Genomic DNA, 22,501 nt, shown 5'->3' on the forward strand with positions numbered 1-22,501 from the left:
TCAGTCATGAGCAATTCTTGTTCTTGCCCGCCCACGCTCCCCTGATCTGTAGTTAGCAACTCCCTACATTTACTGGAGACCACCCTCCCCCATTCCCAGACTTCAAGATTGAAGGGAGCTGACTCCCTCCCTCCCCGTCCTCCTTATCCCCAAAGGTCTGGGGAGGGACGTTTTCTATTCTCCTCACCCATTAGGCACAGGCCACCCACACCAGTGTTACTACGGAAGCTGGATTTCAGGCCATTGGCTGCCCATGCAGGGAGAGAGAAACTGCCCTTCTGCTGCCTGAGAAGCTTGGAGATCGGAGGTGGCGGCTCTTGAGAGTACAGAGCGGAAAATGGAATCGACAAAGAGGAAAACAGAACTGAGACAGCAAGAGACTCTTCATGAGAACAGACAGGCAAAGGAGTGTTGATTGGCTCACGTGCCCAAAAAGGCCAACAAGACTCTTCCGCTGTACCTGCTCCTAAACATGAAACAGAGCCGGAGGTTAGCCGTTCCCTCCTGCCCCCGCCTGCATCCCCAGTACCACACCGCGTGGCTGTGCTCACCACAGCCACCTGATTCCTAGGAAGCTGATCATCTGACTTGTGGCAGCCCCCACCTTTCTCCTGCTTCCTGCCTCTCCTAAGACTGCGTGCGCGCCTGTGTGTCCAGTTCTGCTCTGACCTAGAAAACAATTCAAGGAGAAGAATGTATCAAGCAAAGAGCTCAAAAGCAGTGCAGGAAATATCTAAATATTAATGTTAGCTTGAGTAAAAAATAAAACGATTTCAGATGATAGTTGTTTAAAATCTGAACCTTTTACTTGCTTCCTCATAAAAAGAGTCTAGTGATTAATTTAGGGCTTGACAAAAGACATCTCCCTGATGTTTAGACCGTATTCCGTAAATAAATACCAACACTCGAATAGCGAGATAGTCCTCAACTTACGATGGGATTACACCCTGATAATGCCATCATAACTGAACATATCATTGGATCATGCGTCTAATCCACCTACCCTACTGACCGTCACAGCCCAGCCTCACCTGTCTTAGGAGTGCTTGGAGCACTTACATTATCTGCAGTTGGGGAATGTCGGCCAGCAGGAGCCTATTTTATAACAAATGGTTGGATTCCGTATGCAGATGGGCATTGTACATACATTATGGGATGCCTAATCACAAAATACAGTATCCAGAGGACGCCAGCAACACAGTGCACTGTCTACAGTGCTGGTTCTTTACTGCCCATGATCACCAGGCTGACGGGGAGCTGTGACTGCCCATCATGGCCAGACAGTCCCTTACTGATATTGCTAGCCCAGGAAAAGATCAAAATGCGAAGCACAGGTTCTACTGAATGTGTATCTCTTTCACAGCGTTGTAATGTTGAGCGACTGTAGTTGAGCCGTCCTAAGTTAGGACCATCTATATGTAAAACAAAACCTTAAAAATCATTCTGTTATGCTGAGTGTGCAGCGGCTCACACCTTAGTCTCAGCAGCTCTGGCAGCTGAAGCAGAGGCATCTCTTAAGGCCAGGAGTTTGAGACCAGCCTGGGCAACATAGTGAGACCCGAATCTAAAAAATGTGTGTGTGTGTGTGTGTGTGTGTGTGTGTGTTTATGTGTGTGGTCTTAAATATTTTTAAATTTATTGCAAATTTCTATCAATTTTCATAAGTGATTTAAGCTATATTTACAAATTATTATAACTGGCTGGGCATGGTGGCTCACACCTATATCCCAGCACTTTGGGAGGCCGAGGTGGGTGGATCACAAGGTCAGGAGATCAAGACCAACCTGGCCAAGATGGTGAAACCTCGTCTTTACTAAAAATACAAAAATTAGCTGGGCTTGGTGATGGGCACCTGTAATCCCAACGACTTGGGAGGCTGAGGCAGGAGAATTGCTTGAACCTGGGAGGTGGAGGTTGCAATTGTACTCCAGCCTGAGCAACAGAATGAGACGCCACCTCAAAAAAAAAGAAAAGAAAAGAAAAATTCATTTCTCAGAGTAGGCCAGGTACAGATTCGGAACTCACATCAGTTGAGCTGGGCATGGTGGCTCACACCTGTAATCCCAGCACTTTGGGGAGGTGAAGGTGGGAGAATCTCTTAAGGCCAGGAGTTTGTGACTAGCCTGGGCAACAAAACAAGACCTCATCTCTTAAAAAAAAAAAAAAAAAGAAAAGAAAAATTAGCCAGGCATGGTAGTACAGGCCTGTAGTCCCAACTACTCAGGACTCAGGAGGCTGAAGCAGGAGGATCACTCAAGCCCAGCTGGGCTTAAGCCTAGGAGGCCCAGGCTGCAGTGAGCACTGACTGCACTCCAGCCTGGGGAAATGTCATCGTGTCTGAAAAAAATAAAAAATGTATAAGAAAATAACACCAGTTGAACCAGAATCAGGACATGGAAGCAGTTTTCCTCTCTCAAGATGACCTGAGCTGGGGCACCTGGGACATTCACCCCCTCGTTAGGTAGGGAAGGTGATCTCAGCACACATCTTCAACCTAGACTGTACATCTTCCAACCTGTTTTTCTCTGGACTGGTGTCTTCTTACGGCCACTCGGCTCGCCTTAATCATCCACTGTCATCTCATTGTGACACCATGGCCTGGTCCTTTAGCTTTATCATATTTAAATTGTGAGATCAACTCAAGATTTCATCTCTGAGGGGCGAGGCCAGGGAGTCAGCCCTACTTGAATCGTCTGGCCAGTCCGCCATCATGACACACACCCCTGGGCCTTTCTCTGCTGGGTCACTGAACACGATCACACCCACGTCACGCTCACCATGGGCTCCTCAGTGCTGCTTAGCCCTTCCTGTTCGGGGGTAGCTTGGCTGGGACATTTCCCTGTGCTCATGTATCCACTCCCTCATGTGGAAACAAATGTTTTTTTTTCTTTTTGGAGACAGAGTCTCATTCTGTTGCCCAGGCTGGAGTGCAGTGGCAAGGTCTCGGCTCACTACAACTTCCACCTCCTCAGCTCAAGCAATTCTCCTGCCTCAACCTCCCTAGTAGCAGCGACTACAGGTGCATGCCACCATGCCTGACTAAATTTTGTATTTTTAGTAGAGATGGGGTTTCACCATGTTGACCAGGCTGGTCTTGAACTCATGACTTCAAGTGATCTGTGCCCACCTCAGCCTCCCAAAGTGCTGGGATTACAGGCATGAGTCACTGTGCCTGGCCAACAAATGCATTTTTAAACTTTAAGCTCCTCAAATACATGGAGGACCCTAATCCAAGAGCGCGCTTTTCCCCATGGCATCTGTCAAGTCCCTTAGCTACTCTCACCCCCTCGACTGTGGGGCAGATGACTGGGCTGCCCTCAGTCCTCCCGTCTGGAAGTTCTGGGAGCTCACCCAGCCTGAGCTCCCAGGTTGGCCTAGGAATGTGTGTCGCCGGCGGCCGCCAGGGGCGCCCCAGCCTCATGGTAGCTCAGGGCCTTTTCTTCCAGGCAGAAGCAGGGAAAAGCTCTGCTTCCCTGCTGGGAGGAATAGGGAGAAACTGACCTGAAACACGACCTGAAGGAACAGAGGCCAGGCAGGGGCCTGTTCGGAGGCTCAAGGTGGGACACAGTTGTTCATTATATAGAAGACACTGGGACATTTTTATTGCAAAAGAGACGACATTTTTATTCCACATTACACGCAGGTATTGACACAGTCAGACAAGCATCAAAAAGAGCACAGGGCTGGGTGCAGTGGCTCACATCTGTAATCCCAGCACTTTGGGAGGCTGAGATGGGCAGATCATTTGAGGTCAGTAGTTCGAGACTAACCTGACCAACATGGTGAAATCCCTTCTCTACTAAAAATACAAAAATTAGCCAGGCGTGGTGGCAGGCAGCTGCCATAATCCCAGCTACTCAGGAGGCTGAGGAGGGAGAATTGATTGAACCCAGAAGGCAGAGTTCGCAGTGAGCCGAGATTGCACCACTGCACTCTAGCTGGGTGACAGATCGAGAGTCTGTCTCAAAAAAAAGAGCAAGGATTTGGGGGACAAGCCGACCCCTGTGGAGCTCCTCTCTCCTCACTGGCTGCTGACACCTGGACCAGCTCCACACTCCTCTGGGAGACCTTCACTTGCTACCCTGCACAGTCCTCATGCCACCAGCCCGCTGTCCTGTGACCTGGGGGAGCTGCTTCCCCTCCCCAGGCTTCTGCTTGCCCACCTGGAAGGATGGTGTTTAAACGGCACCGACTCTGTCCTTTGCGCTCTGATTTCCAATTCTATTCACATGTCCAGAGCCAAAGGTAAAAATCAAGGCTGTGCTTAAAGCAGCCCCACCCATCACAGGAACAGGCCGGCCGGGGCTAGGGCCTCAAAAACCGTCACTGAGTTGACACCAGCCTTCAGGTGGTGATACATTCTCTGTTCAGTTACCAAACTTTTCTCATGATCTCCATGGAATAGGTATTTTCCCCTGACTTTCTGGGAAAATGTATTTCGAGTTTTAAGTAGCTGTCTTTTGCAAAAGCATTTTTAGCTCACTGTTTGATCCTGGTTATCTTCTGAATGCTGTACTGATTGCTCAACATGCATGATCACTTTTGATTTTATTCACTTCTCTCAACAACACAGGGCAGTTATTATCCATCCGCAGTTGAAGGGGCAGTGAGATGAAGCAGTCTATCCGCAGCACACAGATGGGAGACTCCCGCGAATCCAGAGTGTATGCATTTCCCAGGCGCTGCTGCTCCATAGAGCTCGTACTCGCAAACAGACCCCAGTCCTGCTCCAGACAGATGGTGTGCATGTGGCCAGAAACAGCCCTGCTCTAGAAGAACAAGAACCTGTGAGGAGCAGTTCTGAGGCCTCTTTGCCCAGGCTTGCCCTGGAGGAGAGAGAGGCTTTCACAGAGCCTCCTCTCGCACTATTCAGCAAGGTAACAAATGGTTACTGAGGTTCAGACACTGTAAACCAATCAGTATAATAATTGATAAACGTAATCAATAAGTACTTGAATTGTACATTACAAGGCAAAGGGCTAAGGAAAGAAAACAGCAAAATAAAGGGATCTGGATTGGCCAGGCGCAGTGGCTGACACCTGTAATCCCAGCCCACTGGGAGCCCAAGGTAGGCGGATCACCTGAGGTCAGGAGTTCACGACCAGTCTGCCCAACATAGTGAAACCCTGTCTCTACAAAAATACAAAAATTAGCTGGGTATGATGGCAGGTGCCTGGAATCCTAGATACTCGGGAGGCTGAGGCAGGAGAATCGCTTGAACCTGCGAAGTGACAGTTGTAGTGAGCCAACTGGGCCACTGCACTCCAGCCTAGGCGACAGAGTGAGACTCTGGCTCAAAAAAAAAATGGGATCTCGAATGTGAGGAAGGGGGCTTTCATTTAAAACAGGACTTCCAGGCCCATATGGTAGCTTATGCCTATAATCCCAGCACTTTGGGAGGCCGAAGCCAGAGGATCACTTGAGCCCAGGAGTTTGAGGCCAATCCGGGCAACATAATGAAACCATGTCTCTACCAAAAAAAAAAAAAAAAGATGAAAACAAAATAGGCTTCCTTGCAAAGAAGCAATGTGAGCAGGGGCCAGAGGAGGTGAGAGACGTGGATGGACGTGGGCTATGGGTCCTGGGAGAAGGACGCAGACAGTCAGTGCAAAGGCCCTGTGGTTCAAGAGTGTCTGGCCCAGGTGAGGAAGAGCAAGGAGCCAGGGAGGCTGGAGAGGACTGAGAAGGGACAAGATCAGAGGAGAAATGAGGGCCCACATGAGAGGATCATGGAAGCCATTATAAGGACTTTGGCTTCACGCCTGAAGGAAGTGGAGTTCTGCTGCTGGCTTCTGAATGACTCAGGGACCTATGAGTGACACTTTGATATGGAAACATTTCGAGTTACAAGGGGGCATAATCAGGCCTGTGTTTTAGCTACAGCTGCTGAGTTGGGAGCAGGGAGATGGAAGCGAGAGATGAGGGTGTTCACGATGGTGGTCAGATTCCAGGACTCAACTGAAGGCACAGCTAGGGACTTGCTAAGGACATGGAGGTGGGCTGGGAGACAGGACTCAAGGATGACTCCAGGGCTTTTGGCCTGGGTAACTGGAGTAATAAAGAATTTAAAGCAATCTCAGTCCTTTGTAGTTTGTGAGCATGATGAGGAGTGTTCACATGCAGTGTGAAGTGTGCCAGCCTCGAACTTTGTTACGTCAGCACATTACCCATCTCACCTGAAAAAACACAACAAAAAACTAAAACCACAGCATTAAGAAGAGATCAGCCATCCTTTTCTGTTCCCCATGAACTCCGTGGGCCTGTGTCCAGCAGCGTGAGTGACGTGCCTCTGCCAGAGACTCCACATTTAGTGAGAAAGTGAGAGGGGCAAAGAAATAAGGTGGCATTAACTGGGCACAGTGGCTCACACCTGGAATCCCAGCACTTGGGGAGGCCAAAGTGGGCGGATCACCTGAGGTCAGGAATTCGAGACCAGCCTGGCCAATATGGTGAAACCCTGTCTCTATTAAAAATACAAAAATTAGCTAGGTGTGGTAGCATGCTCCTGTAATCCCAACTACTCAGGAGGCTGAGGCAGGAGAATCGCTTGAACCCAGGAGGCAGTGGTTGCAGTGAGCTGAGATGGCGCAATTGCACTCCAGCCTGGGTGACAGGAGCAAAACCCTGTCTTAAAAATAAAATAAAAAGAGGCTGGGTGCGGTGGCTCACGCCTGTAATCCCAGCACTTGGGAGGCCGAGGCGGACAGATCATGAGGTCAGGAGATCGAGACCATCCTGGCCAACATGGTGAAACCCCATCTCTGTGGAAAAATAATAATAATAATAATAAAATAAAATATATAAAAAAAGAAGCTGTCACAGCAAAGTTATTCATGGTGTACAAGATACGAGAGCCAGCACTTCCTTTTACTGTCAGGAAGAAAAATACACAGCTTTAGGCCGGGTGAGGTGGCTTACTCCTGTAATCCCAGAACTTTGGGAGGCCAGCTCAGGCAGCTCACTTGAGTCCAGGCAGGGGTGGGGCTCCAGCCCCCTCCTGGAAGCCAGCTCCAAGGCCCATGCAGCCTGAAGCCTGGTCCCTACTTCTGGCCTTGGTGGATAACCTGCTTCCCAACTCACTGCAGCTCTTAGGTGAGGGCACTGCCAATCCTGGTCACCACAGCCACTTCTAATCACCAGAGCTGAGCCTGGGAGGCAGGAAACAACCCTCTTGAGAGGCCTGTTCCCCGGACAGCACAGACAGTGAAGGAAAGAGTTTGGCCCCCTGAGCCCCTTCAGGATCAAAGTATTGGCTCCACAGTTTGCTACTGGGGTGGAAGAATGCTGCTGTTTGGAAGGAGAGACCCCAGGTCACCCCAGCTCACCGGGACCACTGTTCCTGCCGCCTGGCTGCACTCTGGCCTTTTGTCCTCTCCATTCCATTTTCCATGTTGGGTGGACAGCTGAAACTCACTCGATAAACTTGCAGCAGCCCTCAGAATGAAAACCAACCTGCTCACCAGCAGTCAAGGTTCCTCTGATCTGGACATCCCCACCTCTTCCCATTCCACACGAACCGCCCTTCACCATTATCTCTGCCTGGTAAATGGTGGCACGATCTTGGCTCACTGCAACCTCCACTTTCCAGGTTCAAGCGATTCTCCTGCCTCAGCCTCCCGAGTAGCTGGGATTACAGGCTCTCACCACCACACCTGACTAATTTTTGTATTTTTAGTAGAAACAGGGTTTCACCATGTTGGCCAGGCTGATCTCAAACTCCTGACCTCAAGTGATCTGCCCACTCAACCTCCCAAAGTGCTTGGATAATAGGCATGAGCCAGTGCACCCAGCAACCTCTACTTATCTTTTAAGAAGCAGTTCATGCGATGGCTCACACCTGTAATCCCAGCATTTTGGGAGCTCAAGGCGGGCACATCACAAGGTCAGGAGTTCAAGACCAGCCTGGCTGACATGGTGAAACCCTGTCTCTACTAAAAATACAAAAATTAGCCTGGTGTGATGGCTGGTGCTGGTGCCTATAATCTCAGCTACTCAGGAGACTGAGGCAGGAGAATTGCTTGAACCTGGAAGGCAGAGGTTACAGTGTGCCAAGATCATGCCATTGCACTCCAGCCTGGGCAACAGAGCAAGACTCCATCTCAAAAAAAAAAAAAAAAGGCTGGCGCAGTGGCTCACACCTGTAATCCCAGCACTTTGGGAGGCCAAGGCAGGTGGATCATGAGGTCAAGAGATGGAAGCCATCCTGGCCAACAAGGTGAAACCCCATCTCTACTACAAATACAAAAATTAACTGGGCATGGTGGCGTGTGCCTGTAGTCCCAGCTACTTAGGAGGCTGAGGCAGGAGAATCGCTTGAACCGGGGACACAGAAGTTGCAATGAGCTGAGGTCATGCCACTGCACTCCAGCCTGGCAACAGAGCAAGACTGTCTAAAAAAAAAAAAAAAGGAAGCAGTTCAAAAGCTTGCTCTGCTGGGAAGTCTGCCCTGATGTCCCCAGGCAGAGGTGCTTGCCCCAGGACTTTGTGTGCGTGCTCTGTCCGATTCATCCCCATGGACTGCAGTTACTTGTTCACCCTGTTTCTCCCCAGCCAGCGTACAGGTTTTTCGAGGGCAAGGTTGGTCTATGTCATGTTCATTGCCCCCCAGTGCTTAGCACAATGCCTGAGTCTAGCAGGGCCACAAGTGTTTACTGGATTACCGACGAGATGTTCCCTAGACTTTCGATTCCATCTCCATTTGCTAAAGGCATCCCTCTCCCCACATTCAGCACGGGGCCTCCCATGCAGCTGGTGCGCAGTCAGTGCATATGAACTAGCTGACAGGTTAATCAGAGGAAAATCAGATCAAGGAAGTACCTTACTTAAGCTCTCCTCTCCCCACCCAGTGTTCTGAAACATGCAGCTAGAGGTGACAGAGGGGCCCGCTGTGAGCTGAGCTTTGTAGCTAAGACCTGAGTGGTGTTACTTGGACTGCTGGAGTCCAGAAGAGCAGGATGGCTTGGTTACCATGGCAACCCAAGCTTGCTCTAGGGCAGCTGGTGTTCAGATCTCATTTGGACTTCAAGATGCAGTGGAGAGCCTGATGTAACCATGGTTTGGATGCCATGCAAATCCAATAATCCCCTCACGCATTTGGCCACTAGAGGCAGGCACGTGAGCGCCAGGTTATACGAACTACAAGCTGGTCTGTGATCATTTTAGGAATGGAAGATGCTGATTCAGCTCCGGTCTGTGAGAGAGTTCCCTTGAGGACAGGGACACATGCTTTACAGGTGCCACTGAGGCCATTTGTGCAACTGTCTGCTGGCCTATTAGTGTCAGTGGCTTGCTGGTGATGGAGGGCACAGCTGGGAGCCAGGATTCTGGCCTCAGGTTAAGGAAGGTGTCAGGAGAGCACAGGCCCTTGAGGGAGACCCCGAGGCTCCCCCACAGATTACCTGTGTGATTATGGGTGAGTGTCTCGGGCTCCCCAAGACTCCATGCCCTGTCCATCAAGTGGAGGACCACAGAATCTACCCCGTAATGCTGCTCAGGGAACTTCGGAGCCTTACAGGGTGCCCAGCACACCACAGCCCTCAACAAAGGATTGCTCTGGAACACCTGCTGGGTCACCTTGGAAGAGTCACCACCTTCTTCAGGACTCTGTTCCCAGAGCATGTATTATCCAGGATTCCTTCCACTGCTGACGCCAAAACTCCGTGTGTTTGCTGTGTACTCATCCAGCACCCTTGTGGTGCCACACAGGCCACATGCCCCAAGTGCCCAAAGACTTCCTGTGGGCAGGGGGAGCCTCCCTTCACTTTTGGATTTCATTTCACTTTCTTCAAAATGCAGGATGCTTTTTAGAAATCAGATTGCTCGGCCTCACTCCTGTAATCCCAGCACTGCCAGAGGCAGACAGATCACCTGAGATCAGGAGTTCGAGACCAGCCTGGCCAACATGGTAAAACCTCGTCTCTACAAAAATTAGTCTGGCATGATGGCGGGTGCCTGTAATCCCAGCTACCCAGAGGCTGAGGTGGGAGAATGGCTTGAACCCAGGAGATGCAGGTTACTACTGCACTCTAGCCTGGGTGACAGAGCAAGACTCCGTCTAAAAAAACAAAAAGCCAGGCTCACACCTGTAATCCCAGCACTTTGGGAAGCCACGGTGGGTGGATTGCCTGAGGTCAGGAGTTTGAGACAAGCCTGACCAAATGATGAAACCCTATCTCTGCTAAAAATACAAAATCAGCCGGGTGTGGTGGTGCACGCCTGTAATCCCAGCTACTTGGGAGGCTGAGGTGAAAGAATCACTTGAACCCAGGAGGCAGAGGTTGCAGTGAGCCGAGATTGTACCACTGCACTCCAGACTGGGCAACAGATTGAGACTCCATCTCAAAAAAGAAAGAAAGAAAGAAAAGAAATCAGATTGCCCTTTTCCTCACTGTAGCAGTAAGCTTAGTCCATACGGGAAATGGCACCGTCTCTTGCTGTCCTGCCCTTGCCTGGCACACTGACCTCCTTGAAGGTCCTGTGTCCTTAGTACCTCAGCAGACTTACCTCAGTACCTTCCCTTCTCATTTTTCCTCTGCTTGAAGACATTCCTACTTCTTTCTTTCTTTTTTTGAGACAGGGCCTCATGCTGCTGCCCAGGCTGGCGTGCAGTGATTTGATCAAAGTCCACTGAAGCCTCTACCCTCTCGGCTCAAGGGATCCTCCCACCTCAGCCTCCTGAGTAGCTGGAACTACAGGTCTGCACTACCAGGCCTGGCTATTTTCTTTAAATTATGATTTTGTAGAGATAATGTCTTACTAGGTTAACTAAGCTGGTCTTGAACTCCTGGGCTCAAGCAATCCTCCTGCCTTGGCCTCCCAAAGTGCTGGATTCCAGGCGTGAGCCCCTGTGCCCAGGCCTTCCTTTGCATTTTGAACCTGTTATTACATGTTTGTCTTGTTACTTTAACTATTTAACACATCTGTCTCTCCCACTGGCCCCCGAGGGTCTCAAGGACAGGAATTATGGATTATTCATGTCTATATCCCCAAATGTATCACATGGTAGGTGCTCTACAAACATTTATAGAGTTGAATCAAATGGACTATGTGGGGTGTACACTTGTGCAAACAGACTGAGTTTCTTTTCTGATAATTTCATTTTGGTGTCAGTTTGTTTTCAGTTGAAGTAGTGAAAACATTTGGATAGGTATTCTTGAGTGGACTTTTAATTGATTTCTAGTGCCGCTGCTGAAAACTGAACATCTAAAATATTTTTCCTTTTTTTTTGAGACGGAGTCTTGTTCTGTTGCCAGGCTGGAGTGCAGTGGCACAATCTCGGCTCACTGCAACCTCTGCCTCCTGGGTTCAAATGATTCTTTCGCCTCAGCCTCCAGAGTAGTTGGGACCACAGGCAAGTGCCACCACGCCTGGCTAATTTTTGTATTTTTAGTAGAGACGGGGTTTCACCATGTTGGTCAGGACAGTCTCAATCTCTTGACCTTGTGATCTGCCTGCCTCGGTTTCCCAAAGTGCTGGGATTACAGGCATGAGCCATCGGCCCGGCCAGATTTTTTCCTTTTATTAGAGACTGAAGAAGAGAAAGAACGAAGGTGCGGAGGTGCTTTTTTATCTGCCTCCTTTCCTGTGCCTCTTTAAGGTTAACACAGTGCCTTAGGAGCTAACACAAAAGTGCAAAGTCAGTCTCCATAAAACCGAGAAGAGGCTGTGAAGCTCCGCTCAGGATCCTGTCTGGAGTCACAGCCGGAAAACAAAACCAAAACAAAAAAACAGAAACACAGTTATCGTAAGGAGTGAAGAAACTAGAAGCAGAAAAGTGAAAATGATTTTCAGATTTAGTTTCTCGTTCTTCCTAACGGAGGAATTTAAACATTAGGGAGGTTAATTTATTTCCCCTTTTCACCTTGGGGTTCATGACTCAACAATCTCCCCTGAGGCCCCAGGTGAGAACAGCGAGTTAGCTATGAAGGCAGAAATAAGTTACTAAAGATCTTAGGTGGTTAATATTAACTTCCTTTTCTTTCGTGAATAAACCATATCATCTGGGATTAATGGATGAAACCCAGAAAACCATTAACTAAACCAGAGATGGGCAAACTTTTTCTCTAAGGGCCAGATGGTGACTATTTCTCAGCCATAATGATGCAAAAGCAGCCAGAGAGACATGCGAACAAATGGGCATGTAGCTGTGTTGCAATAAAACTTTATTTACGGCCACAGTTGGAAGTCAAATTAGGCTTGCTGGCTATAGATTTCTGACCTCTGGAGGCAGCATTCCATTTTCAGGTCTAAGTATTCCCATTCTCTCAAACTCACCATCTTAGCTCAGCGTGCTCCAACAGAATACCACAGACTGGATGGCTTAAACAAGAAATGTTTCTTTCTCACAGTTCTGGAGGCTGGGAAGTCCAAGATCAAGGTGCCAATGGGCCCAGTGTCTGGCAAGGGCTGTCTTCCTGGTTTGCAGACAGCCTTCTTCTTGCTGCATCCTCACATGATGCAGAGAGAAGAGAGGGGTGAGCTCTCAGGGCTCTTCTTATATGGACACTAATCACAGGCACGAGGGCTCCACCCTTATGACCTCATTACTTCCCAAAGACCCCCATCTCCTAATGCCAGCACACTGGGGATTAAGATTTCAACCGATGAATCTTTGAGAAACACAAACCTTCAGTCCATAACCCACAGCATGCTTATATAAAAGGAAGAGATGTCTACCAAAGTTGTAAGGTCCATATGGCACAGTGACCAAATTATTATTATTGTTATTATTATTTTGTTTTGAGATAGAGTCTCGCTCTGTCACCCAGACTGGAGTGCAGTGGTGCGATCTTGGCTCACTGCAACCTGTCTCCTGGATTCAAGTGATTCTCATCCCTCAGCCTCCAGAGTAGCTGGGATTCAGGCACAAGCCACCACTTTTGTATTTTTAGTAGAGACAGGGTTTCATCATGTTGGCCAGGCTGGTCTCCAACTCCTGGCCTCAAGTGCTCTGCCTGCCTCGGCCTCCCAAAGTGCTGAAATTATAGGTGCGAGCCACAACTCCCTGCCGTGACCAAATTATGAGTGAAAAAAAACACAGCTCTCAGGACTGGAAAGAGGTCAGATGAGGCCAGGCGCAGTACTTCACACCTGTAATCCCAGCACTTTGGGAGGTCAACGCAGGTGGGTCACCTGAGGTCAGGAGTTCGTGACCAGCCTGGCCAACATGGTGAAATTCCATCTCTACTAAAAATACAAAATTAGCTGGGCATGGTGGTACATACCTGTAGTCCCAGCTACTCATGGTTCTGCAGCCTGTACAGGAAGCATGGCTGCAGAGGCCCCAGGAAACTCCCAATCATGGCAGAAGGTGAAGCGGAAGGCAGCACATCCTATATGGCTAAGGCAGGAGGAAGTGGGTGGGGAGACACACTTTTAAACAACCAGATCTCATGAGAACTCACTCACTATCATGAGAACACTGGGGGGAATGTCCACCCCCATGGTCCAATCACCTCCCACCAGGCTCCTCCTCCAACATGGCGAGGAATACAATTCAACATGAGATTTGGGCAGGGACACAAACCCAAACCGTATCAATTACCCCACCTACATGGCAGCCCTGGGTAAGAGGAATAGTTCCTTATATTCAGAGCTCAGCTGGTCTATTCTGCTAGGTTTGTCACTTATTTGGGTACAGATAGCATAATGAAAGGACCATGAGGTCCTGCCAGATGGTGGCTCAAGTCCCAGCTTCGGCTGTCACTAGCTTCACCTTAGGCCAGCTCCTCACTCTTCAGAGCCTCAGTGTTGCCATCCATAAAATAGAGGGAGATAATATCTACCTTACAAGGGTGCTGTGAGGCTCATGCAACAAGCCACAGTCAGTAGAGGGTCAGGGCAGGGCCTGACGGCCTCTCAGGAAGCATCAGCTGTCCCTGTTGGGTGGGGGTTGACTGCTCGGTGAAGGGCAGACCATCGTGCAGCCAGCTGGACTTGCACAAATGTGCACAGGCATTCATCAGGAATCCCCGTGAGCAGGCTGGGACTTCAACTCCTCTTACCAAGTTCAACAGCTACTAATTAAAGAGCTAAGAGATGCTTTTAATATTTAACCTGGGCCTTAACTAGAGCACTCTATTCCTTTGAGCAGATTAATTGGTTGGTTCTCAGATCTCTAATGAGAAGAAGGAACTTAAGCATCTTCCCAGGTGTCTGGGACCACGGGCTGCATGCGTGCAGAGGTGGCCATCCCCACGGGGCAACTTCCGCATTAGAGAAGCTGCTACCCACCGTGTGGGGGTTTGAGCTTAATGTTGGACATTTTGTATTTGTTGCACACTCTTTTTAGCCAACAGTATTGCTGGTTAAAAAGTTAAAGGTTAACCCCTGTAATAAATATTACATGTTAATGGCCAAATTTACACAGACTCAATTCCTTTTCCCAGCACTGCCCTTCCTCTCCCCCTCACACTTTGTCCTCAGGATGATAAATATCCCCAACAAAGCCTAGAGTCCAAGTATGTTTTGAGTGGCCTCTAAATCTCACACTCAAAAACTGGCTTCATGACAGGGCAGTCAGCTCATAGCTCATCCTGTGTAGCAGATTTGTAAGGAGAAGGAAGCTTACGTTCACCAAGGCCAGCGGCTGTGGACACTGTACTGGACAGTCCTGTTGCTGGACCTGTCCACAGATCTTTCTCAACTGCTGTGTGCACAGCCTAGAGAAAGGACAGTCCTTCCACACAAACATCGTCCTAGTGGGTGGGCCAGGGATGGGCACCTGAACCTCCAGTAGATCCAGTTCAGGGCAGCCAGCTTCCTGCCTGCTCAGCTAATCAAAGCCTGTCCATTAAAAGCCCCACCCCACCCTTAATCACTCCTTAGGACTGATGCCCACTTCTCACTCCCATCTCCTTTTTTTTTTTATTTTTTGAGACGGAGTTTTGCTCTTGTTACCCAGGCTGGAGTGCCATGGCGCCATCTCGGCTGATCGCAACCTCCGCCTCCTGGGTTCAGGCAATTCTCCTGCCTCAGCCTCCTAAGTATCTTGGATTACAGGCACGCACCACTATACCCAGCTAATTTTTTGTATTTTTAGTAGAGACGGGGTTTCACCACGTTGACCAAGATGGTCTCGATCTCTTGACGTCGTGATCCACCCGCCTCAGCCTCCCAAAGTGCTGGGATTACAGGCTTGAGCCACCGCACCTGGTCTCCCACCTCCTTTTATACACACTGACCTAGTCCCGGAGTCTCACCTGTCAATCCATTGACGCTTTTTCCTCTCCGGCGTCTGACATCATGATGTCGACTCCAATTTCTCAGCGTGTGTCATCTGGCAGCTCTCTACTGTCAGCTCTCCACCTTCCAGAGATGTGCTGAAATCTCTCATTTGTGATTTTCCCTCCTGCTTACAACTCCTCCTCTAGTCCTTTTTTCTTTTAACTTAATTCCAGCAAAGTCTCAAGTACCAAGAAAAGCCAGCTCTGCACCCACCCGATCTGCAGTTCTGAGCCAGAAGCCGACGGATATCTCTTAACAGTGAGAACTAATGGTCAAGTAACGGAAAGTATGCACTGTAAAATCCAGTTTCTACTTTTTGTTTAGATGGGGTACAAGTCGTTCTCATTTTACAGTCAGAATTTTTTACAGTGTTATAGAACAGGCCAAAGCAGCCACGACCTGGAGCGGCCAACCCTCAGGACCTCAGATATCTTATTTCTGAGTAAATATTGAAAGGAGTTCTGTAACTCATTACTTGTCCTTAATGAATAATGGTGACTTATCCTTAAATTTTGTTTTCCCCTCTTGATGCTGAACCCACGAAACCAAATGCAAAAGCTTGGACACTCTGGAAAAAGACGATAGCACTTATGTGGGCTGCTGCACAAACAGATCGGCATTCATTAATAGCACTGTGACTCTCTCCAGTTACCGATTAAGCATTAAAAATAGAAACATGGCTGGCTTATGTTTCAAATGCCATCTCATCTGTCACCCAGATGCAAATACTATTTGTGTGCATTTTCATAAGAACCAGCACCTGCACAACACATCTTTCTTACGTAACGGCTTGGGAGTGCCACGAACGGTGGGAACTGCAGGGTTATCTGAGCAGGGAGAGTGGATCTGCGGGTCCTGACGCAGGGGCCCTGGAGTGGGGTTTTGAAAGGTGGGTTGGTTTGGCAGGCCACTGTAACGACTGGTCCATGAGTCATGGTCAGAGGAACTGGCTTCATCTCCAAATAGATGCCAGGCTACTCCTGCAGCCAAGGAAAACTCAGGCACCCAAGCCCTTCTGAAAAGCATCAGCAACTGTAGTCGTCTTCCAAAGTTTGTTTACAGAAAGGAAGTTCTACTTCCCAAGAGTTAAGCAGAGAGCTCCAAACTGGGCTTCACCTTCCACCCACATCACCAGCACCCACAGCACTGTCACCCAAGAAAACAGTCCTTCAGCTGCAGGCGTGGCTGCAGGACATTTTCTTAAGAAGGATTACACCCCGTTTCAGTTCTCCAGTATTCCTGGGAGTTGCTAACTCTTTCGAACAAAGATTCTTGTTTATTTCTACAGACGATTTTAGGAGCATTTGTCATTTGGGAAGCTTTTACGTTGTTTGCTTATTATAGGAAGCTTCTAATACAATCAATCTGGATTTTCAGCATATTTGACGTAAGCCAGGTCTACAAATGTAGCAGATTTTAAAATGTTCTCTCAAAGTGGAAAGAACGTAGGCTCTGGCATTCCTCTCACTGAAGCAGATCTAATGACAAGTTTTGGGAAACTGTTGGAATCAAGAGCCGCCATAAAAATTGGTTGCCCTGGAGGTGGGCACAGGGAGCTGCGGATGGTTTTAAACGGAGTCACGTGACTAGCTTCTACCTCAGCAGAAGCAAAACGTGTGTTTTTTTAAATGATTAAACTGAGTTGAACTCAAGAAAAATCTCGTCTCCCTCTAAATGTTGTTGTTCTTTAGGGCTTTAAAGAGTTTCAAGATGAGATTTGTTTTCTTAAAGTGAAAATTTATATCAGTAGCTTCAAAAGGAGACATATCTGTGGACTTAGAGCACCCAGATGACGTTATTGGGAAAGTTCAGCCGCAACCCCATTTTCACAATTATTCTGGAAATAATTGTTTGGCCCCATGTCCTGTACCTGGATGGCTAAGACAGCACATCAAAAACAAACAAAATAAAAGGAAAACAAAAACAAGAAAATGGAGGGGGAGCCTTCGCACGGTGGCTCACACCTGTAATCTCAGCACCCTGGGAGGCCGAGGCAGGTGGATCATCTGAGATCATGAGTTCAAGACCAGCCTGGCCAACATGGTGAAACCCCATATTCTACTAAAAACACAAAAATTAGCCAGATGTGGTAGTGTGCACCTGTAATCCCAGACACTCAAGAGGCTGAGGCAGGGGAATTGTTTGAACCAGGGAACTGGAGGTTGCAGTGAGCCGAGATCATGCCACTGGACTCCAGCCTGGGTGACAGAGAGAGACTCTGGCTCAAAAATTTTTCTTTTCTTTTTTTTTTTTTTTGAGACAGAGTCTCTTTGGTCGCCCAGGCTGGAGTGCAGTGGTGGGATCTCAGCTCACTGCAACCCCTGCCTCCCGGATTCAAGCGATTCTCCTGCCTCAGGCTCCAGAGCAGCTGGGACTATAGGTACCCTTCACCAAGCCAGGCTAATTTTTGTATTTGTAGTAGAGATGGGGTTTCGCCATATTGGCCAGGCTGGTCTGGAACTCCTGACCTAAAGTGATATGCTTGCCTCGGCCTCCCAAAGTGCCACGATTACAGCATTTATTTATTTATTTATTTATTTGAGGCAGCGTCTGCCTCTGTCGCACAATGTCATGGCGTGATCTTGACTCACTGCAACCTCCACCTCCTGGGTTCAAGTGAGCACGTCCGGCTAATTTTTGCATTTTTAGTAGAGACGGTTTTACCATGTTGGTCAGGGTGGTCTCAAACTCCTGACCTAAAGCGATCTGCTCGCCTCAACCTCTCAAAGTTGGGATTACAGGCGTGAGCCACCACGTCTGGCCAGATCATAAATATTTTCTTTTTCTCTCTTAATAAAAATAAATGAATGTGAATTTCAGTCCCATTTTTATTCCATTTTCTTAGGCATATGTTTTTTTAATGTCTACCTCTGAAGTGATGAAATAGTAAAATTTCAAGTCTGTGGTTGGGAACATTTAGCCGAAATTCCGTTTTCACAATTTTTCTGAAATCCAATCAGTATTAGAGTTAAGGTCAAGTCAAGATAGGTGAGTTAAACCCAGGACTTTTGAATTGCCCTGCCTTGGAAAAGCTGGAATTTAAAGCAGGGAGGGCAAGGGAAGGAAGTAATCACCTCTAAGTAAAATACAGGACCAACCAACAGGAAGGCTCGCTGGGTTTGAATCCGACAGCTTTGGAGCGTTTTGTACACTTCTGGGTTGTGGTTAGTTCACTTAAAAAGAAAAGCGGTTAACGGAAAAAAAAATTCAAGACCAAAAGCTAGGCTTATGACCACCACCTACTGGTATTTCCTTTTGCTTTTCTCCTGGGGCTGGGGGCGGGGTTGCTTTCTGCTTCTCCCTCATTTTAAAAGTTTTTCTTTCCCAAAAGTAATTACTATTCGGGGGTTTTGATGAGGCTCAACCTTCATACACCCAGTCTCCGCTGGGCCTACAGAGGGAAGGGGAAGGCGGGAGGCGACCATCGGTGCCGGGAGGAGCGCCCCTTCCCCTTCGGGGCGTCTCAGGCCTGGCGGGCACTGAAAGGCCGGGACGCACTGAGGGCCAGACCCCGAGATGACAGCGCGCGCAGCCCTCGGGATCTTACCCCAACTCACCCCGCGCGCATCGCCAGGGGGCTCAGGCGCTGGAAAGTCCCCCCATCCTCCCGCCGCCTCCCACGGGCCGGGCGAGCGTCGTCTGGGGACTACGGTTCCATAAACGAACAAACCCGGCCGGGGCCCCCCTGGTGTCCAGCTCTTCCACGCTGCTGGGACAGGGCCGACAGGAGGGTGGGGACTGAGTGGGCCCGTGGGCGGGACTGGGGGAACGGCGGGGGGAAACGCAGGGGGAAACCCGGGAGGGGAGGCCGCGCCCGCACCCAGTGCCCCTAGCCCGGGTCTCGGGCCCGCCCCTCCCTAGGGCCGGCGTGCGCCCCCCCAGCTGGACGCCCGTGCAGCCTCCGCCTCTCCCGCCCCTCCCCTGCCTCGCCCGCCCTCCCCAGGCCCGCATGCCAACCCTCGGGCCGCGACCCCCGCCCCGGCGCCCTCGCCCTCGGCGGCGCCTTCTTTCCCGGCCTCGCCCCGCGCCCCCCCTGCAGCCCGCCCCGACCGCACCCCCAGCGTCCCCGCCCCCAGCCGCGCCCCCGCACGAGGCCTGCTCGGCGGTCCCGGGGGCGGCGGGAGCGCCATGGGCAGCGGCAGCAGCCGGAGCGGCCAGACCCTGAGGCGGCGGCGCCGCAGTCCTGAGAGCCTCCCCAGGGAGCCCGGCGGGAGTCCCGAGGGCGGGACTGGGCAGCGAATGCCGGCAGCTGCGGCCGAGGCCCCGGGGACAGCCGCGGAGGAGGCGCCCAGCCGCGACCTCAGCCCGGAGGCGCCCCCCGACGGCAGGGACGAGACGCTGCGCCTGCTGGACCAGCTGCTGGCGGAGTCTGCGGCCTGGGTAGCCCCGGAGCCCGCCCCGCGCCGCCCAGCCAGGCCCCGACCCGCCGCGGGCGAGGGGAGCTTGGTGAGTGTGGGAGCGCGGGGCCTCGGGGGACTGCGGGGACCCCACTCGCCGGCTGCGGGTCCCCACCCCAGCCCATCGCCCCGGTAGCGCCGAACCTTCTCCCCACCCCAGCCTCCCCGCCCCGAGCCCCCTGGTCTCCTCCCTCTCTGCCCCGTCTCTGGATCTGTGTCCAGGCCCGGGGGCGATCGCGCTGGGAGCGGCCGGGCCAGACACCCCTAGGTGGAGCGTGCCACGCTCTGGCTCCCCTCGGGCCAGCGCCCGCGCCTGGCCTTCCCGGGCCGCCCTGGAACGGGGGCGCGGGAGGTGGCGCGGCCGCCGGGCTGTGGCTCAGAAGCGCCTGCCATGCCCACCCATCCGGATCCTCGCCTTGCTTGGCAGGCAATTCTCACGTTACTGCTATTTTTAAGATGCTGCAGAATCTCTTTTGCGCTTCCTATTCTCTCTCCTGAACACTTAAAATAACAGTCTTGCTGTTCTAAAAAACAATAAAAGGAGCACTCTGGTTTGGCCACCGTCTTGGCTCCAGCAGAGCTGAATGAACAAGATCTTTAACATTCGCTCCCGGGCGCAGGGAGGGTGCCAAGGGCCGCATCCTCCTCCCTGGCGTCCCCTAGGTTTTGCTTAGTAGCTGCTGGACACCAAAGGAGATGCCTTTCTGGGCGCCACCGCACCCCAGAATCCTGAAAAGGCCCCAGGGAGGGTGGGGAGAGGGACAGCCCCAGGCGACAGTGCACAGAGCTCTCTCCCTCCTGCCTCGGTTCCCTGCTACCCTCCTGAACCATATTTAAAAACAGCCCTAGGGAGCCGCAGTGAGGAGGGCTGAATTATATAACAAGATTCCTTTAAGACAACATCAGCCTGCAGTTATATAACACTGACAGTGGACAAATAGCTGAGAGATTTGGGGGGAATTCGCACAGAGCAAGGAGGCAGTTACTTTGAGTGTTCATTTTCAAGTGCTTTGGAAACTTGGAGGTGAAAATGAGAGGCAAACAGCAAGAGCGGAAGTTGTGCCCTCTGATTTGCTGATATTCATCATGGTGACTGCTCATTCTTTCAGTCATTTTCCGGCTATCCTTTGAGCCCGGGTCCCGCTGTGGGTGCTAGGGAAGAGGCCACACAGCATAGCCCTTGCCCTAAAGAAGTGTGCAGCTTAATGGGGAAGAAAAGAGTCTCGGAAAAAAAGTAGAAAGCAGGGCGGTGAGAGATCCATGTCAAGAGGCCACAGGAGGAAGCGGCTAGTCCCAAGGGAGGCAGGTAGGCATTCCAGAAGGGACGAATTTGGAAGTTTTCCCGAATCTGGAAGGGTCTGTGGATATGAGCCAGGCAGCAAGCTCTGTGCAGAGAACCTCGTGCCTAATGTCAGTCGTGGCTGGGGCAGCTGATGCCCAGAGCATGGGCCAGAGAGGTCTTGAGAGAGTATGCCAGGCCAGTGTGCCATGCCAGGAGTATTCCACGTTAGGGAGTTTGGATTACTATGAAAGCTCTGGGCATCTGAAAGGTGAGGATTGTGACAGTTTGTGTTTTAGGAAGGTCACACCAGCTGCTGTGGGGAGGCTGAACTGGACAGAGTCAGACTAGAGATAACATGACCACCTGTGTGTGTGGGGAAGGGCCTGCGATGGTCCAGGTGGCCGAGTCCTGAACGGCAGTGGCCGTGAGAGGCTTGCAGAGGAGATGGGTTCAGGAAGTGCTGAGGGAGTCACCCAGCTGCAGTTGCCCTTCTGGGTGTAAACTGTGCATATCTTTTTTTTTTTTTGAATCGGAGTTTCACTCTGTTGCCCAGGCTGGAGTCCAGTGGTGTGATCTTGGCTCACTGCAACCTGTGCCTCCCGGGTTCAGGCAATTCTTGTGCCTCAGCCTCGAGTATCTGGGATTACAGATACCCACCACCATGCCTGGCTAATTTTTGTATTTTTAATAGAGACGGGGTTTTGCCATGTTGGCCAGGCTGATTTCGAACTCTTGACTTCAGGTGACCCGCCTGCCTTGGCCTCCAAAAGTGCTGGGATTACAGGCGTGATCCACCACACTTAGCCGACGATGTGTATCTTCTGCACCATAAATATTTCTTGAATAAATCCCAGAGCTACAGATTATTTGAGCTATAAGGGAGCCCTTGGGTCCAATTCATTATTTTCAGGTCTGGGGAGACAAAGCAAAAGACTGCAGCCTCATGACTGACGGGCTCTGAAGGTTCTGCCCGTACACTTGAGTTCATGCTTCTATGCTTTAGAGATGACAGCCCTTCATTGACACTCTCTTAGTCGTACGTTTTGCAGGACGCTGAGTTAACAAGACCCCATTGAGCTAGGAGAAACTTGGGAGACTGATGAGGCAGCATGACAACGCATATGTAGAAGCTGGCCTTTCTTCGACGGGGTAGAAGGTTCCTAAGAGCAGAGGAAAGGCTTGCTTGAGTGCAGCCATAAATAACACTACATTATTTATTTGTTTACTGTCGCCCAGGCTGATGTGCAGTAGCATGATCTCAGCTCACTGCAATCTCTGTCTCCTGGGTTCAAGAAATTCTGCTGCCTCAGCCTCACGAGAAGCTGGGATTACAAATGTGCACTGCCACGCCCCACTAATTTTTGTATTTTTAGCAGAAACCGTATTTTACCACATTGGCCAGGATGGTCTTGAACTGATCTCAGGTGATTCACGTGCCTCGGCCGCACAAAGTGCTGGGATTACAAGTGTGAGCCACTGTGCCCAGCCAATAACACTACTTCTAGTTTCTTTAAAAAGAAAGGAGGAAAGGAACCTTTTATAGCTTCACAACTATCTAACATTTTGGAGGAGAGACATATTCTTCATAGGAGAACAT

The 22,501-nt window shown here is 50.4% G+C and overlaps 2 protein-coding genes and 2 non-coding genes across 8 annotated transcripts in view; 3 read left to right on the forward strand and 1 right to left on the reverse strand.

Moving 5' to 3' along the window:
- Positions 1 to 535, reverse strand: part of RRM2 (ribonucleotide reductase regulatory subunit M2) — a 61,151-nt gene extending 60,616 nt beyond the window's left edge. Inside the window, exon 1 of the mRNA XM_035273254.3 lies at positions 461 to 535. The gene's annotated coding sequence lies outside the window, so the exon portion shown is untranslated. The remainder of the gene's footprint in view (positions 1 to 460) is intronic.
- A 5,543-nt stretch (positions 536 to 6,078) lies between these two features.
- On the forward strand, positions 6,079 to 6,177 carry LOC118147638 (small nucleolar RNA U13). The gene has a single exon (XR_004734082.1). It is a non-coding gene; the product is annotated as a small nucleolar RNA U13 (small nucleolar RNA).
- A 5,406-nt stretch (positions 6,178 to 11,583) lies between these two features.
- On the forward strand, positions 11,584 to 11,702 carry LOC118147614 (small nucleolar RNA SNORA26). Its single transcript, XR_004734055.1, has one exon. It is a non-coding gene; the product is annotated as a small nucleolar RNA SNORA26 (small nucleolar RNA).
- Positions 11,703 to 19,335: 7,633 nt separating this feature from the next.
- The window catches only part of CYS1 (cystin 1), a 31,375-nt gene continuing 28,209 nt past the window's right edge, over positions 19,336 to 22,501 (forward strand). For all 5 annotated transcript variants that reach the window (XR_013526772.1, XR_008476467.2, XM_017964554.4 and 2 more), the window contains exon 1: positions 19,336 to 19,671. Coding sequence is in view for 3 of the 5 variants with exons in the window: in XM_017964554.4 (XP_017820043.3) it covers positions 19,354 to 19,671 (318 nt within the window). In the remaining 2 variants the exon portion in view is untranslated. The remainder of the gene's footprint in view (positions 19,672 to 22,501) is intronic.

The sequence above is a fragment of the Callithrix jacchus genome, chromosome 14, assembly GCF_049354715.1.
Source record: "Callithrix jacchus isolate 240 chromosome 14, calJac240_pri, whole genome shotgun sequence".
Classification (NCBI taxonomy): domain Eukaryota; kingdom Metazoa; phylum Chordata; class Mammalia; order Primates; family Cebidae; genus Callithrix; species Callithrix jacchus.